We start from the raw sequence: 15,508 nt of genomic DNA on the forward strand, positions 1-15,508 counted from the left end.
CTAACTTTGCCAATTCAGAATTTGAAAACACATACAATACAACATATGATGCATTGTTATAAAATCAATAAAATCAGTAGTGAATGATTACAAGGTTAAATAAAAGCCCATTTCCCCCTGCTACTTAGTGTATAGGGTTTTTATATTGTGTTTTATTTATGTTGTATATATTGTTTTGTTTTTTCTCGTGCACTGATTGCTGGTTTTACATCAAATTGCCCTTGAAGGATAAGAAAGGTTTTCTTTAATGGAAAACTTTAGTTAATCACAAGCTGCACAAACCAAGCAAGAGCAGCAGAGGAACCCAGCAGCCAGCAGGGGGCAGCCTCGGGACATCACATGGAAACAAGCAGCAGCAGACTCCTTGGAAATTAAGCAGCAAAGATCCAGGGATGTGTTGTTGTTGTACATTTGTGCAGTAGTGAGGCCTCAGCTGGTCTGTGCATGAAGTGGAAGTCAACCTGAGAAGCTAAACTTGAACGAGGACATCCAGAAGGGGACAGAGAGACAGCAGGGCCTTAATAATTCAAGATATGGTGATTTGCAAGAGCTTCAACTATTATTGTTGTTATGATAAATATAGAAATACACCCCTGTCATATACTGCTTCAGTTGTGTGTCGTTCCCATTGTAAACAAACCAGTCACATGAGTAAAACCAGTTTCTAATCCAGATTCTAATTGAATCTTTTAAAAAGAGCTAAATGAGAAGATGTACACTTTACTACAAGTCAAACCCAAACACATCTGCATTCTCCAGGTGAAAAACTTTATTAATAAATCAATGATATCAAGCACAGACAAAGTGTTTACATGTGAATTGATCCCAGATGTTTCACGCGCTCTGCTGATGGAGCGTATCCCCCCCCCCCCCCCCCCCCCCGGTGTGGGCGGGGTCCTGACTGCTGTTTTCTTAGGTAGCCCATTAAAATGCCCGCACTCAAAACACTTCTTTTTCCAAGATGGCGTCGATGAAGGACAGCGACACCGGCCTGTGGCTTCACAACAAGCTGGGCTCCACGGACGAGCTGTGGACGCCACCGAGTATCGCCTCGCTGCTCACGGTGTCGGTAATCGACAACATCCGTCTGTGCTTCTCCAGCCTGTCGCCGCCGGTGAAGCTGAAGCTGCTGCTCGGGATGCTGCACCTCCCCCGGCGGACCGTGGACGAGGTGAGCCGCGGCGCTAGCTCGGCGTTAGCCTGGCGGGGAGTGCGGGTGTTAAACTCGCACACGCAGGCGGGGAAACAGAGCCCCGATGCGGGTTAGTGGCTCTCCGTGAAGCCCTTAAATTCTCCTGGCGGTGTTTTAATCCGATATTAAATTATCCAACCGCGCGTTTAACTATATTGCGTTAGCATTAGCTTAGCTTCGCTCGCTACTGGCGACTGTTTTAATTGTAAGTTAACGCCGCAAACTACTTACATCAAACTTTCTAAACTCCAACATGAAGACAGTTCGTTGTAAACAAACTATGTTAAAGTTTGGCGGGTTAACAGCTAACTTATCTGAGGTATTCGAGAGAGTTTCCCCCGCGTTGGCTTAGCGGCGACGACAGGAGACATTAGCCCGCTAGGTCGGGTCCAGACATGATGGTGGGATGGGCGCAGGCGAGCGGAGCAGCCGGGCGGGAGCTGGAGGGCGGTGCCTGCCTCTGCCCCGCAGATCCTCCGCTAGCCGCCCGGGGCTTCTTCACACGCTCCCCGGTGTCCCGCACGTCCTCACACGGACCGGGAGTGATGGAGTTTGATACCCGTGGGCTCCACGGTCCTCTAGATGCGATGTGATGGAGCTTTATTCACGTGGAGGAATATAAACACGTCCCGCTACGGGAGGAACTCCCACAGGTTGTGATGGAAAATCATCAATAACAAACCCACATGTAGATTAGGTATAAATGTAATAATGACCGTAAACTATGCATGTACATTATCCACTAACTATAGAACAAAGAATGGACAAAGTGCACAATAACACAACCTCTGTGCTTTACCTAAAACACAACATAACAAAACAAGAACAGATGGTTAAATAATACAATGTTGTTTAAAAGTGCAAAGCAAGATAAAACACCACAAGTAATTGATTAAAAGGATTAAAGATGCAACCCAAAATTTGGTTTAACATAATATTAGAATACAACACTTGTATGATATCAATAAATCATGTTCACATATGTAAAGCAACATGGGTTGTAAAAATATTCTCTACTATTGATTAATATTATCAGTTTTTGTTTTTTTGTCTAGAATATGCGTGAATGGTTTTCATTGTGAATCAGGAGCAATATTGATGAATACAAAAAACTAGAGCGACCTGTTTCTTACAACAGTCAAGTAATTCAACATTCATCCACTTTTCGTGCAGAGTAAGTTTATCCGTTTTGACTTGAAGTTGTGGAACCTCTCTCTCCAGATGAAGGAGGCCCTGTCGGAGATCATCCAGCTGGCCACCGTGGACTCGGAGCCGTGGGTGCTGATGGTCGCCGACATCCTCAAGTCCTTCCCAGAGACCGGCTCGCTCAACCTGGACCTGGAGGAGCAGAATCCCAATGTGCAGGACATCCTCGGCGAGCTCAGGGAGAAAGGTGGGTGGGGGGTCAGGGCTCGACCCTCCGGAGCGTCATCGGAGATAAGAGCGGGGTTAAAACAAACCACCTGTGACTTTGGGTCATTTAGTCACACACGCGTTCTCTAAGTAGGACAGAGGTCATGTCAGGTTAACACAAGCTAACCTTTATGATGAGGTGACATGTCGGAAAGCTGGGTTTGAATACGCCTCAGCAGGGACCCTCTTCTGAAGTGGGAGCTTTTACACTTGTTGGCTTCATTACACATTTTTGCTGAAGAGGTCGTCTGAAAATTTCTTCTGTGAGCAAGTGTATTAAATGGTTAAGAGAAGATGATGTGTGCGTTTAACACATTTGAGGAGTTTAGTGTATATTTGAAAGAGATGGCTCAACGTTGATTCATCGTTTTATTGAAGGATGAACTTTATTTATCTTCTGCATATTCATAAACGTTTGCTTCTTGATCTTCCTCAGTGAGTGAGTGCGAGGCGTCTGCCATGCTGCCTCTGGAGTGCCAGTACCTGAACAAGAGTGCGTTAACCACTCTGGTTGGACCCCTCACACCCCCTGTCAAACATTTCCAGCTGAAAAGGAAGCCGAAGAGTGCAACCCTCAGAGCCGAGCTGCTACAGAAATGTAAGTTGCTGATTTTTTTACCTTCCATGGTTAGGTTTTGTCATGTCTGCATTTGTTGTAATGTTGAAGTCACATCTTCTGTATTTCTTTGTGTTCCAGCCACAGAAACGGCCCAGCAGCTGAAAAAGACAGCCGGAGTGCCTTTTCACGCCAAAGGGAGAGGACTGGTCAAAAAGATTGACACGACAAGTGAGTTGAAGACCAATAAATTCACTTCTTTAAAGCCAATCTCTAAATTTGAAGAGAGAATCCCAATACTAAGTTGGTGTTTAGGCACCTAAAGAGAGGATGTCTCAATATCTGCTTCACAGCTCCTCTCAAGGGGATCCCCAAGGCTCCATTCCGCAGCCCCACTGCCCCCAGTATGTTCAGCCCTCCCAGTAACCGCACACCCGTAGCCCCTGCACGGACACCCCTGCGCAAGGAGAGAGGGGTCAAGGTAATTTCAATCCTTCTTAAAGTTCCCATCATAAATGCTGTGTGAACTGATTTGACAGTCTTTTAGTTCCTGCAGCAGCTGTGAGGTCATGAGTTTTCTCATCGTGTTCTTTTTTCCCTCCTCCAGCTGTTAGATATTTCAGAGCTGGACGTGGTCGGAGCTGGAAGAGAAGCTAAGAGGAGAAGAAAGACTTTGGGTAACGATTTCTCCTCTGCCTTCCATCTGTCCAAGTTTCAGAGCTACGTCTCGAACATGTTTCTCCAGAAGATCTGTCACTGAACTGGTTTGTACTTGATGTTTTTCTCTGCTGTAGAAACGGAGGCCGGAGAGAAAGCAGCCAAAGAAGAAGCTGTGGTGGAAAACACCACACCGGACTATGCTGCCGGCCTCGGCTCCGCACAGGTACTTCACTACTTTGTCTAACAGTCAACCCCCCCTCATATCGTTCAGTTATTTTTTCAAATCTGCTCATTGTTTTGTTTTTCAGAAACTCGGGGCGCTGAGTGAGAATCCTCTGCCGTCAACCAGTTACATGCCGGCCACACCCAGCATGGTTCCCTCTTCCTCGTACATTCCCAGCTCCGAGGCGCAGCCAGGTCAGACACCGCCTCGCTGCTGTTTATTCTGTGTTTCCATGCAGAGGAGTCTTTCCCTGTTATCTCACGTTCTCTTCGTCCATCTTTTCCAAAGCGAACGCTGGCGGCTCGGGTCGAGACACGCTGCAGTCGGCTCGCCAACCGGAGGAGTCGGCAACAGCGGGCGCTGGCGCCACCCCCACCTTGCCGGGCCAGTACAAACAGAGGACGCCTATGTACAACGCCAGCACCACGGCTAACCCCGCCACACCCACGTCCCCCAGCACGCCGGCGTCCACCCCCGCCAACAACGGTCCCCCAGCTGCTGCCACTGCCAGCCAACCGGAGACCCCCACCCAGCCTCCCAGCACACCTCAGACGCCCACCCCAGCACCGACCCCTACGCCACCACAGCCCCAGCCCAAAAAGAATCTCTCACTCACGGTAAGTGGAAAAGAGCCGGGGGAGTTGATCATATCCCTTTGGTTACATATTTTCCTCCCAACACTGAATCTGACAATGATTTTACAGAATAAACAAAGTATGTGAAGCTGTATTTACAGTTTTACTTATAAAATGTGTTTTTACTATATTGTTTTAAAGTTCTATATACCTGGTTGTTTCTATGTATTTATATTAGTTAATCTATAAAATATCTATCGAATCAATATTCTCCTCCACGTGCTTCTCCCCATCAGAGGGACCAGATGTACGCTGCCCAGGAGATGTTCAAGACGGCCAACAAGGTCACCAGACCCGAGAAGGCCCTGATCCTGGGCTTCATGGCTGGATCCAGAGGTACACACGTCCTCCTGATCGCCCCCTGCAGTTTATTTGTTGAATTTACAGCAAAACCAAATCACTACACAGTTTATTAATTACAGTGAATGTACCTCCATAATGTAACAATGGCCCTCCTGCCTCCTCCTGTCTTGCAGAGAACCCGTGCCCGGAGCAAGGGGACATCATCCAGATCAAGCTGAGCGAACACACAGAGGTTCTGCCCAAAGCCGACGGCACCGGCAGCACCACCATGCTGGTGGACACGGTCTTCGAAATGAACTACTCCACAGGACAGTGGACCCGCCTCAAGAAATACAAACCCATCACCAACACCTCCTGAGGCGCCTCGATCGCTCTGAAAAAAATCCCACACCCAAAAGTTCTTATCCACTTCTAAAAGAAAAGAAAAAAACATGTTTACACACATTCAAGTATTTGCAATCACGTCTGGGCCAAATCGAGCAGCGGGGGGGTGAGAGATGGTCAAGGAGGAGGGATCCTCCCTTTTCCTGCAACGCCAAAATGCAGGACTCCGAAGAATATTTCTGTACCTTTTTGTTTTGGTTGTTTCCCTTTTATTGTTTTTTTTTTTTAAAAAGTGGCCTCCGAGTCTGAGCAGAGGAATCCTTCTCACGGCAGGCACCTCAACATTTTTGTACTCTGGAGTACAAGCATGTCACGAGTCGGGAAGGACGATATGTGTTATATATTTTTTTGTATGAATGTCACATTCATCTTATTCTACCTTGGGGTTTGTGACAGGAAACAGAACCACAGAACAATAATGACCGTCACTCTAGAGGTGACCAAAAAAAAAAAAGATATGAGAAGTAAATAATTCTCAGTGCTGTCGAGTCTTCTGGTAGATGTTGAATCATTTTTCATCCTTTTATTAAAAGGGAAGAGAATAAAAAAACAACGGACTCCAAGAGGACAATTCTCATCGTTCTTTCTCAGTTTGAGCATTTTGTTTTTGAGCTGTCGACGACTTCCTCTATTTGTGTTTTGTTTTTAATCCTCTCCCCCCACACCTACTGAAGGTGTCTTCTACAAGTGTTTCTTAACTTGTGCATTACCATAAAGACAGTGCCACTTTTTTTTTTTTCAACATTAAACCGAAGAGAAAATCTAACAAGTGTTGGATCTACTGTACTAACTTAAAACTGGTTACTACAATAGACTGTGTACAAAGATGGCTGACGCAGCTCCTTGAACTCCTGTTATTCAGAAGTAAAACTGAAGTATCCCTGAAACAGTTACTATCATCTCCTGCTTCTGACGTATTTCATCTAATAAATGAGCCTCTGACCGATACTGCATCCAGCCACCAGGGGACAGTCAAGTTGATTTGGTCCATCTTTTTATACAGTCCAAGGTTTATGTATAGATTTATTTTTCTGGCTATAGCTCAGTTGTTTTGCTACTATTGTTTTCTGCATCCTGCTCTTTGTGTTACAACTATTTCCAGGACACATCTCGTCACATTAACAATATTTCTTCCTGGTTCGGTGCCTCTGGGATTCCAAGACCTTTCCCCCCCCGGACTTCTGCACCTGCTGCAACAACACTTTTCAGCTCACTAAGAAGATGTGAAGTTGTATAAACTAGAAAAAAAGATTCAGACAGATTTGTTTGTTTTATTTGCAGAAACAAACGAGTGGCAGCATAAAACAGGCGCCACAATTAACTGCCAGTTTGCAACATTCATATTATCACACAACAAAGGTTTAGCACAACTTCGTCAGCGTGTAAAAACATTTGTTGTCGTCCATTATTGATGTCCGGTGAGTTCCTTTTTATCATCTCTCTATATATATGTATATATATATATTACAGTATGATAAATTGAGAGTATTAGATATGAGTTTAAAAGGTCCCACACACCTTTCTTTACTTTAGGGGGGTTGTTGTTTCCTCACTAGATCAGTTGCGCCTGCTGGCAGAGGACAAGGGTCACCTGTCTGAGGAGTCAGGTGACACACTCCCAGCATGCCTTTGGCAGGGCTGATTAGTCAGAGCAGAAACAACCTGTGTGAGGCCATTTTAAATTGAAATGGTAGAGTGACCAGTAGAGAGTTTGAACAGTAACAGTGCATCTACTGACCATATGTGTGTGTAACTGTACAGCTGCTGGTTTAAAGAAATGAGGTAAAAACCAGAGTGTAAAGACAATTCTTAAAATGAAAGTTGAAAAACATATCTGCCATCTAGAGTTCCATATTTCACTGGAGTAGTAAAACATGATCTGCACAAAACCCCTTGTCTTTGATAATGTGAATGTTTGATTTAAGATATTCAAGAATCAATGGTTTCATTTTTAAAGCTTATTTTCACAACATTACAGTCCCTGAACAGGGTGGACGATAGAATCACCTCGCGGCGCGGCTGATCCTTCATTAGCACAGAGTAATGTTTGAATCTACATTCAGTGCACTGATTGTACCTCTGGGTTTGATTGTGTACTACAGGCTCCGGTGTGGAGAGTTGGTCAAGGCTTGATTTTTACACGGCTCCAGGTTCCCTCCATCCGCCAAACGCCTTCTCCAGGTGCAGGGCCACGGCCAGGGTGAGGTGGTCCTGCAGCTTCCCACCTACGACCTGCACGCCCAGCGGCAGACCCTCCTCGCCCAGGCCCAACGGAACCTGGGTGACCGGCAGCCCGAGGATATTAAACACACCTGCGGATCGAGAAGAAGGGATGAAACGGTCGGAAATACAGATAAAGTAAGTGGAAAAACCCTTTCAACCCGTGTTAGGAGAGTTGGAATATGATCACTGACCGGTGTAGGCGAAGTCAAAGGGTCTGAAAAGCGGGTGGTGGTGCCTGGGGGCCACTCTCGGGTGTGGGGGGTAAAGAAAAACGCCGTCGGTGCCCAACAGCTCGTCCACCTTCCTCTGCAGATTCTCCTTCTGCTTGATGAGGAAGGCCGAGGGTTTGGACAAGGGGGCCTTCTCCAGCAGGGCTAGACCTGAACCAACACACACACATGGTTCGTTTGCATTTTTAAAACAGAGTTAATTTAATTCTTTCATGGTGAATTAGTTATTTAATGCTATAGTCTTTGGTTGAAATGATTTAAGACATGTGCATGCTTTCTCTCTTACCAATAGCAGCCATGGTGTGCTCTGACTTTCCCATTATCCACTTCAGCAGCTCCCACAGAGGCCACATCGGTCGTCCTGGTTCCCCCATCAGTTCGCCAAACGCCACAGGAAGCTGAAACCAGGTAACATTTTAAACACAAACAGAATTGTGTTTCAAAGTTCGCAATGAAAAACCCACTGAGTGTGTTGATCATCTTTAACTGGCACAGAGTGGTGTTCCTTCTGCAGAGTAATCATTATCAGGCTGGAAACATTCACCTGTGTTAATGCCTGTGAAGTCTCAACCCTGGGTTTTCATTGAAACGAGCCATTTAACAGTCATGAAATGCTTCAGAGCAGAAATCATACTCGGCAAAAACAATATTAGTAAAAGAAAACCTGCATGCTCTCTCCGTGAAATCATCTTGAGGCTTAGATCAATAAAACACTCAATTCAAAATCCACTTGAGCTCAGAGTAAAAGAAGAAAAGAGCCAGAATAAAGAGGTTATTGTGTCATAAGCTCTCTGTCATAAGCTGTTCTCCACTGCAGTAACCCTTCACTTTGCAGACCTTGTAAAGAAAGTCTGGGATTCTCACTTTAAATTCGGAAGTCGAGTGGTGACCAATGTTTTCATTCAATCTCAAAACCTTGTAAGGAAACTCAAGTTATTTAATGCAACACTGAGAAAAGTACATTTTTCTGTCAGGCGTCACATCATATCTATCATATTCATCTTTATGTTTAATCTTAACCTGACATGTAAAGTGGGACAGCGGCTGTTAAATAACTGTGCAGCAGTATAAAGTGACATGAAACTTAAATCCTTAATTGAACTACAAGTACCTCAAAAACATGGTACAGCTCTTGAGTAAATGTACAATCGTCTGAAGCTGAATCTAAAATATTCCATGCCAAGACACTGTGAATAAGTAATGACACTGTGGTATATATAAGTTCAACCGAAGGATCTGCCCTGTGGTTTTATAACTCATGTGGTCGGGACACATCTGCTCCGTCACATTTGACTTCCTACAGGGACAAAGACCAAGTCTTCATCGTGTGAATTTCCATTTTAAACTCTGGCCGTTTGTCCAGATCCACAAGAGAATATAAAGGTTTCTTTCTCGACCCGTTTCAGTAGCTTTGGTGTCGTCCAACTGTCAAACTAATGAACAACAAACAGAGAGCAGCCAAATCATAACCTACTTGACGGAGCTAATTCATTTTAAATTAAATTTGTGGGATAAGTCTCCGGGAAATGCAAAACGACGTGAGGTGATGGAAACACAACTCTCCCTCTGTGTGTGTGTGTGTGTGTCTGTGTGTGTGTGTGTGTGTGTGTGTGTGAGTGGGTGAGAGAGAACAGATTAGTGAACCATTCAGCAGCAGGCCACGATAAGCTCCAGCCAAGGCTTGATCTGCTTCTTTTACTGTGAAACATGTGAATACACCCAGAGCTCTAGCAGCAGCAAAGTAAAAAGGCCGTTTTTTCTCCCGTCTTTCCTGTTTATCTTCATTCCACCAGCGGAGAAGCAGATGAAACCACAGATTATCTGTTGTTCGACAGCGTCTCTGTGAAAACATGCCTGGACACTTTGATCTGGACGGACTCACCTTCCCCTCCTTATCAGGCAGAGTCATGTAGGTGTCCCAAATCTGGAAGCTGTAGCGGAGCTCAGGGAAATGCACTTCCTCCACTTTTACTCCAAAGTCGGTCTCCAGGCGCTCGACTACCTGGAGGACATCACACGAGGATATCGATTATAAAAACCTTCCTGTTTAGATGTCAGACACTTTATGTCGAAGAGGGACTCAACACACCTTCCTCTGGATGTCCAGGAGCTCTTCGCTGACGGGGGACGTCAGAAGAGAGCCACCATCGTGAGGGACGGTGAAGAACCGCAGCTTCTTCAGGTCGACCTTCGTGTTTAAGGACAACCTGTGAAAGTGAATGCTGCGAGTTAGATCGACAGTAGGGAACCCCAACGACTTGATCAGACCATATCAGTGTGGCAGAGAGATAATGAGACACTAGCTGAGCTCTTACTTGTGAGCGTTGGGTCCCGCCATGATCTTGAGCATGGGCAGCAGGTCCTCGGCGTAGCGGCACATGGGCCCGGTGCTGACGTACTCCCCTTGTCTGCCGGAGAAAGGAGGGTGCTGGTTCTCTGGAGATACAACACCTGCAGAGACAAAAGGATTATTATCTTATCCTATAAAAATCCAAATAAAACCAATATTTTTAATATAACTCAAGTGCAATAAGTGGTTTGGAATCCAGGTATTAATTCAAGATTCTATAATTACCCGGAGTGGTTTTATGGCCAAATATTCCATTGAAGAAACAGGGCATGCGGATGCTGCCGCCGATGTCTGAGCCAATACCGATGACTGCGCCTGCCGCTCCCAGGATGCTGCCCTCTCCCCCTGAGGCCGGTCGTGGAAAACAAGAGACACACGGGAAGGAGATAAGTCGGAGGATCTGGCTACAAGATTGGCTTGATCCTCAGTCCTGTTTGATTATAGTTAATTGGATAACGTGTCCAGCATTACAAGGTTTATTGTCTGAGGTCTATCCGACCAACACAGGACAAGAGTTAACCTGCTTTAATCCTCCATTTCTCTTATTCTATTCATTCCATTGTTTACATCTGTGTCCCAGCACTCTTGTCTATCTTCGACATAGTGAACTACTCCGATAGAGTCTGTGTAAAAGCATCGTCATCAAAAGCTTCTTGTTAAAGTTTGGCTCATCCTACTAATAACTCCAGAAATCAGTATTTCGGGTCAGAGGTCGTCAGCTGAGCAGACGCTCCTTCATAGGTGCCCAGCCGTCTTGTCCATTTTCTCGCTGACAAGATTGTGTTTAATGAGGTCCGAGCATCATCGACCTTTTACCTTTGACCACTTGAACCAGATCAGTTAAACATTTTTGGAGGAAATTCCCTAAATGCCTTCCTGTTGTATCGTGTTCGTGAGGAGCAGACGACCTGAAAACACAAAGCCTCCGTCACAAAAGGCCTGAGAAAAGAACCAGAGCGTCTCTCCTCGTGTGTCTGCACAAAGTGAACAAGTGTAATATGATTCTGAGCTAAAACCACAACTACTGTCTGATTCCCTCTCTTTTCTCTTCCAGACATGAACACGACAGCCACTGACCTGAGCTTCCTCCCGGTATCCTCCCCAGGTCGTACGGGTTGTTGGTGATGCCTCTCAGGTGGTTGTGGGACTCGCACCACATGCACAGCTCGCTGGTGTTGGTGACGCCCAGCGGGATGGCCCCGGCTCTCTTCAGGAGGGCCACAGGTGGAGCGTCCACGGTGGACACGAGTCTTCGCCTGCTGACCAGACCTGTGGCGTTGGGCATGCCTGCAAGACGGACATGTGTCAATTGCGGTATGGAACGAAACACATGCTTTGTCCTCTCATTCTATGTGATTTAAATAAAATCACGTCATTTCCCTTTTTGAATTTAAACGTCCTGTCCTGCCACCTACATGTTCGACCCCAGACTCCGCCCCTCGCCTGAATTGACCTGCTGATGTGAACATGTCTGACCCGGACAGTCTCCTGCTGCATTTTCACATGTGAAGCCAAAGTTTGGACATTTCCAAGAGTTCAAGTCTGAAAAACAGCCTAAGAAGCTGTTAAGTGTCCCGTGAGTGAGAGTCTGTTTGTTCCATGTGAGTGGGTGTGGGTGGATAAATGAAATCAGTCCTGGTGCATATTCAAAAATAGTAGGCTATCAGAGAATAGCCTGGTTTCAAGTAGCTGACAGGAGATTGGATTTCTGGAAGTGTTACCCTGGAGGGCGAAGGACTCTTTGACGGAGAGCGGGACTCCCAGTAGAGGCAGCCGGTCCTCCAGCACCTCCTCTCCTCCGGTCTCCTCCTCGATCAGCTTATCAACCTGGGCTGCCTCCTGGAGCGCGGCGGCGAACCTGGACACGGAGGGAAATAAACTTGATGTTGAATTTCTGATTTAAAAGGTTTGATTTCAAGCTTGTGCATCACAGTGGAATGAGGCGGTGTTGTACATATCATTAGGGGGGAATTAAAAACTCAAATGTGGACCATAAGGTACATCACAACAGTCCTGTGGGCACAAAGGGGCTGTAACTGATTTCCATCATGAATTGATTTGCAGATGAGGATGATGAAGAGTCAGATGACGATGAAGACTGGGTCTGTCTTGCCTGTCTTTAACCACAGCGTTCAGGAAGGGGTTGACTTCCTGGATCCTGTCGATGTAAGCCTGCACCACCTCCACACTGGACACCTGCAGACACACAACAAGTTAGCTTCTTAATATATATACATAAAATATATAAAAATACTTTATATAGTGTCCACTTTAAACAGCATATATGGATAGAGGGATATCGTGATATTATATATAAGGAGCACAGGTGTGTAGTTGTTGATCCGCAGGTGTAAGAGTAATTAACTTTAAGGGTTTGTAGACTTATGATAGTCTAATATAGATCTATAAGGAGAATGTGTGTGTTGTCAACAACAAAATAAAATAAAACTGTTGGTAAAAACATCCATAAATATTAAGCCGGATGTTATAACTTTTTTAATCTACATAATCATTAATTGAAATCAGTAAAAAAATATTTAAGTGAAGAGTTAAAACAGCCGAGGCCCGTGTCTGGGGCCCGGCCGTCACCGGACTGTGCCCGGGGAACACACCTCTCTCCTCCGGATCTTCTGGCCGAGCTGCGTCGCGGACACCTCCAGCAGCGCGTTGCGGAGCGGCGGCAGCTTCTTCGAGCTCCAGGGTGTCCGAGGCGAGAAGAGCCGGAACAGCGTGAAGAAAGCGCCCATCACGGCCTTCAAGAGCCACAGCTGGAGCCTCTCCAGGCGGGTCAGAGCCATGGTGTCGCCGGGGGGAGCGGGGCCTGGACGGGCGGGCAGCGATCTGAGAGCCGCCGCTTGTCCGGAACTCTCCAAGTGATCCTGAACCTGCCGCACTGGGGGGGACCGGACCGGATATCTTGTTATGTCCCTTCAAAATAAAACCACCACCGGTCTACATCAACCGTGGACATACGCTTAAAGGGAGAGTTCACCCCCCAGAAATTAAAGTCGACTCGTTATCTACTCACAACTATGACGACGGAGGGGTGAGTGTTATTTGTGTTTTTAGTTAATTATCAAACCACTAGTTCCTGGGTCATTTATTACCTTTAAGCTTACATTGTTGCATTTCTGTTTTATTTTGATAATAATGACCGGACGTCATCATTTGTTGTGGCAGGGGCGATGACCTCTCTGTCTCACAGGTGATCAAATATTAATAACCCATGAATTTAACATGAATTATTCTGTGTTCCTTTAAAACCAACCAAGGAAACCAGGGTTACATATTCACCCAGACACATCTATTCATTAACTGTTCAGGTCTGTTTCCTTCAGACAATCTTAACTCACTGGTGGAAGAGTCAAACTGAAGAGGTCAAAGTTTTTGACTTAAATAATATTAAGTCAACCCTAACAGGTGCCAATGGAAAAACCAGTTGTGAACACTAGAGGGCAGCAAGGCTGAACAGACAGTGTATTTCCTGTTTAAACAAACACAGCACGTTTTAAGAAAGAAAAAGAAATGTGCCTCTGCAATGCAGGTCAGTGGGTTAGTGGAGAATCTGCTGTCAGCTCTTTCCAGCAGCACACGTGATGGAGGTGGAGGAGTTTCATATGCAGCATCTGAAATCAGATCCCCACAGATTATCTTATCTAATCAAGATCCATGAATTATTCGGTGTCTCGAAATGTGAAAGATCCCGAATCAGCTTCAAAGATGAATGTTTTTCTTTAAATTGTCTTTATCCAGAGTGAGGTTAAAAGGTTGAGTGAAAGTCAAAAATGATACACTCAACCTTTTCATAGATATGCTGTATGAAGAACAGGATGAGGAAAATGAGGAGGCCATTCTTGGTCTTGATTCTGAGTCTCAGAATCAAGGATCAAGCTGAAGTTGTGAGTGTGTATCGAAAATCCAGCTCTCCTAAATGAGGAAGGCTCCTTTAGATGACATAGAAGACTCATCTTCCAATTCCAACCCTTCTTTGTGCATGTCGGTCAATCGTGGTGATGTTTTGAATGTTTGGTGAGTTTCAGGCTAACTCAACAAAATAGAAAAAAATCTCAACAGTGATTATTTGATTTGTTTGTGTTTGGTTTTATTTCACAGAGCAACTTGATGGCCTTTATATGTGAACTCACAACCTCCATCTTATCTGTAAATGCAGCTGACCTGGCCTGATCATTGTCTCCCCAATGAGGGAGCAGGTTGTGCACTTATCATATTGTTGAAAACACTCCACGTTGGGCTTTGAGTGTGTGAATAAGAGACATGAAAAATCAATAACACCCAGAGAATGGCAGCACACACCCTGCTGAGCTATTCATTGATCCTCTCATTTCAGGAGAGACCTAATTTCACGGCCAGATCTGAAATGAAGCGGTGACGCTCGGAGGCAGGACATTTTATCAGGATGACGTTTATCAAATTCTGTCGACTGCGGAATGTGGATGTTATTCACAGTTCAAAAGGCTGCATCCTTTTGCAAACCAACGTTGACCTACAACCTCTTAACCCCTTAGAAACCTGGCTGAGAGGCTTTATCTTGAGCAAATAATATCCCTGTTGACAAAGTGAAGGCACATTGGCAGTATTACAGCGATAAAGACTTTTCCGGGGGGTACGCCCAGTTCAGAAAAAAGAGAAAAAGAAACATATCACAATCCCAGCCGAGTGGAGAAAAACAGATCATTCCTCACCTGTAAGGTGTAACCCGAGGCTCTGAAATCTGCCGGGCATGTAGGGACAAGAGGGAAGACCACGCAGGGAGAGCAGAAAAACACCCAGTCGACACTGTGTTTGATTCCCTGTGTCATCCTGCTGGAGCTCAGAGTGAAGAGTAAATGTAATCGCATGTAACTGCACATTATTTAGGGATTGTGCTGTGTCTTTGCAGTGAGGAAGTCATGTGTGCTGCGTTGTGTTCGACTGGAACTTCAAACCGCGAGTGAACTCCGGCCTTCAGGGTAAACTGATCCTGGGTCAGTGAACAACAGATCAGGCTTTGAGTGCTTTTCCACTGATTTCCATCTTCTTTAGTGTCTCTGTTGTCATGGGATCAACCACCTACAGCTCAGTGCTCGGACTTTCACATTTTTACATGCAGGGTAAAGAGAATTTGTAATAACACCCAAGATTTAGGAGGCCAATAAAATTTTAGATCTTCATTTTATAGCCTCTGCTCCCAAATGGCCGGACATAATATTATCCACACATTTCATTTTCCTAATGAGATCCCAGTGAAGGAGCTGCCCTGCTCCCTGTCATCTCTGAGTGGAGACTAATTTACTTTACTGTTCCCTTTGGATGAAGCAGCACTTCACTCTGATCCACTT

General features: G+C 45.4%; 2 protein-coding genes and 1 long non-coding RNA gene across 4 annotated transcripts; 2 read left to right on the forward strand and 1 right to left on the reverse strand.

Moving 5' to 3' along the window:
- Positions 1-940: 940 nt before the first annotated feature.
- nelfa (negative elongation factor complex member A) lies at positions 941-6,342 on the forward strand. The gene is made up of 11 exons (XM_062384184.1): positions 941-1,171; positions 2,414-2,585; positions 3,042-3,203; positions 3,303-3,392; positions 3,515-3,642; positions 3,769-3,838; positions 3,956-4,044; positions 4,130-4,238; positions 4,333-4,661; positions 4,916-5,015; positions 5,156-6,342. Exons 1-11 carry the CDS (start codon positions 962-964, stop codon positions 5,338-5,340), a joined length of 1,644 nt encoding a protein of 547 aa, XP_062240168.1. The 5' UTR covers positions 941-961; the 3' UTR covers positions 5,341-6,342.
- A 281-nt stretch (positions 6,343-6,623) lies between these two features.
- faah2b (fatty acid amide hydrolase 2b) lies at positions 6,624-13,083 on the reverse strand. The gene is made up of 11 exons (XM_062384185.1): positions 12,782-13,083; positions 12,283-12,365; positions 11,891-12,027; positions 11,247-11,456; positions 10,395-10,514; positions 10,135-10,270; positions 9,909-10,026; positions 9,702-9,821; positions 8,106-8,217; positions 7,781-7,969; positions 6,624-7,678 (listed from the first exon to the last, which is right to left on the reverse strand). The coding sequence occupies exons 1-11, from the start codon at positions 12,965-12,967 to the stop codon at positions 7,503-7,505; spliced, it is 1,587 nt and encodes a 528-aa protein (XP_062240169.1). The 5' UTR covers positions 12,968-13,083; the 3' UTR covers positions 6,624-7,502.
- Positions 8,106-12,578, forward strand: LOC133950033 (uncharacterized). 2 transcript variants are annotated; one of them, XR_009920220.1, is made up of 4 exons: positions 8,106-8,227; positions 11,224-11,483; positions 11,599-12,075; positions 12,234-12,578. It is a non-coding gene; the product is annotated as an uncharacterized LOC133950033 (long non-coding RNA). The 2 variants fall into 2 exon arrangements; XR_009920219.1 differs by having other exon boundaries at positions 11,224-12,075.
- Positions 13,084-15,508: the final 2,425 nt, after the last annotated feature.

The sequence above is a fragment of the Platichthys flesus genome, chromosome 24 (genome assembly GCF_949316205.1).
Source record: "Platichthys flesus chromosome 24, fPlaFle2.1, whole genome shotgun sequence".
NCBI classification, from domain to species: Eukaryota; Metazoa; Chordata; class Actinopteri; order Pleuronectiformes; family Pleuronectidae; genus Platichthys; species Platichthys flesus.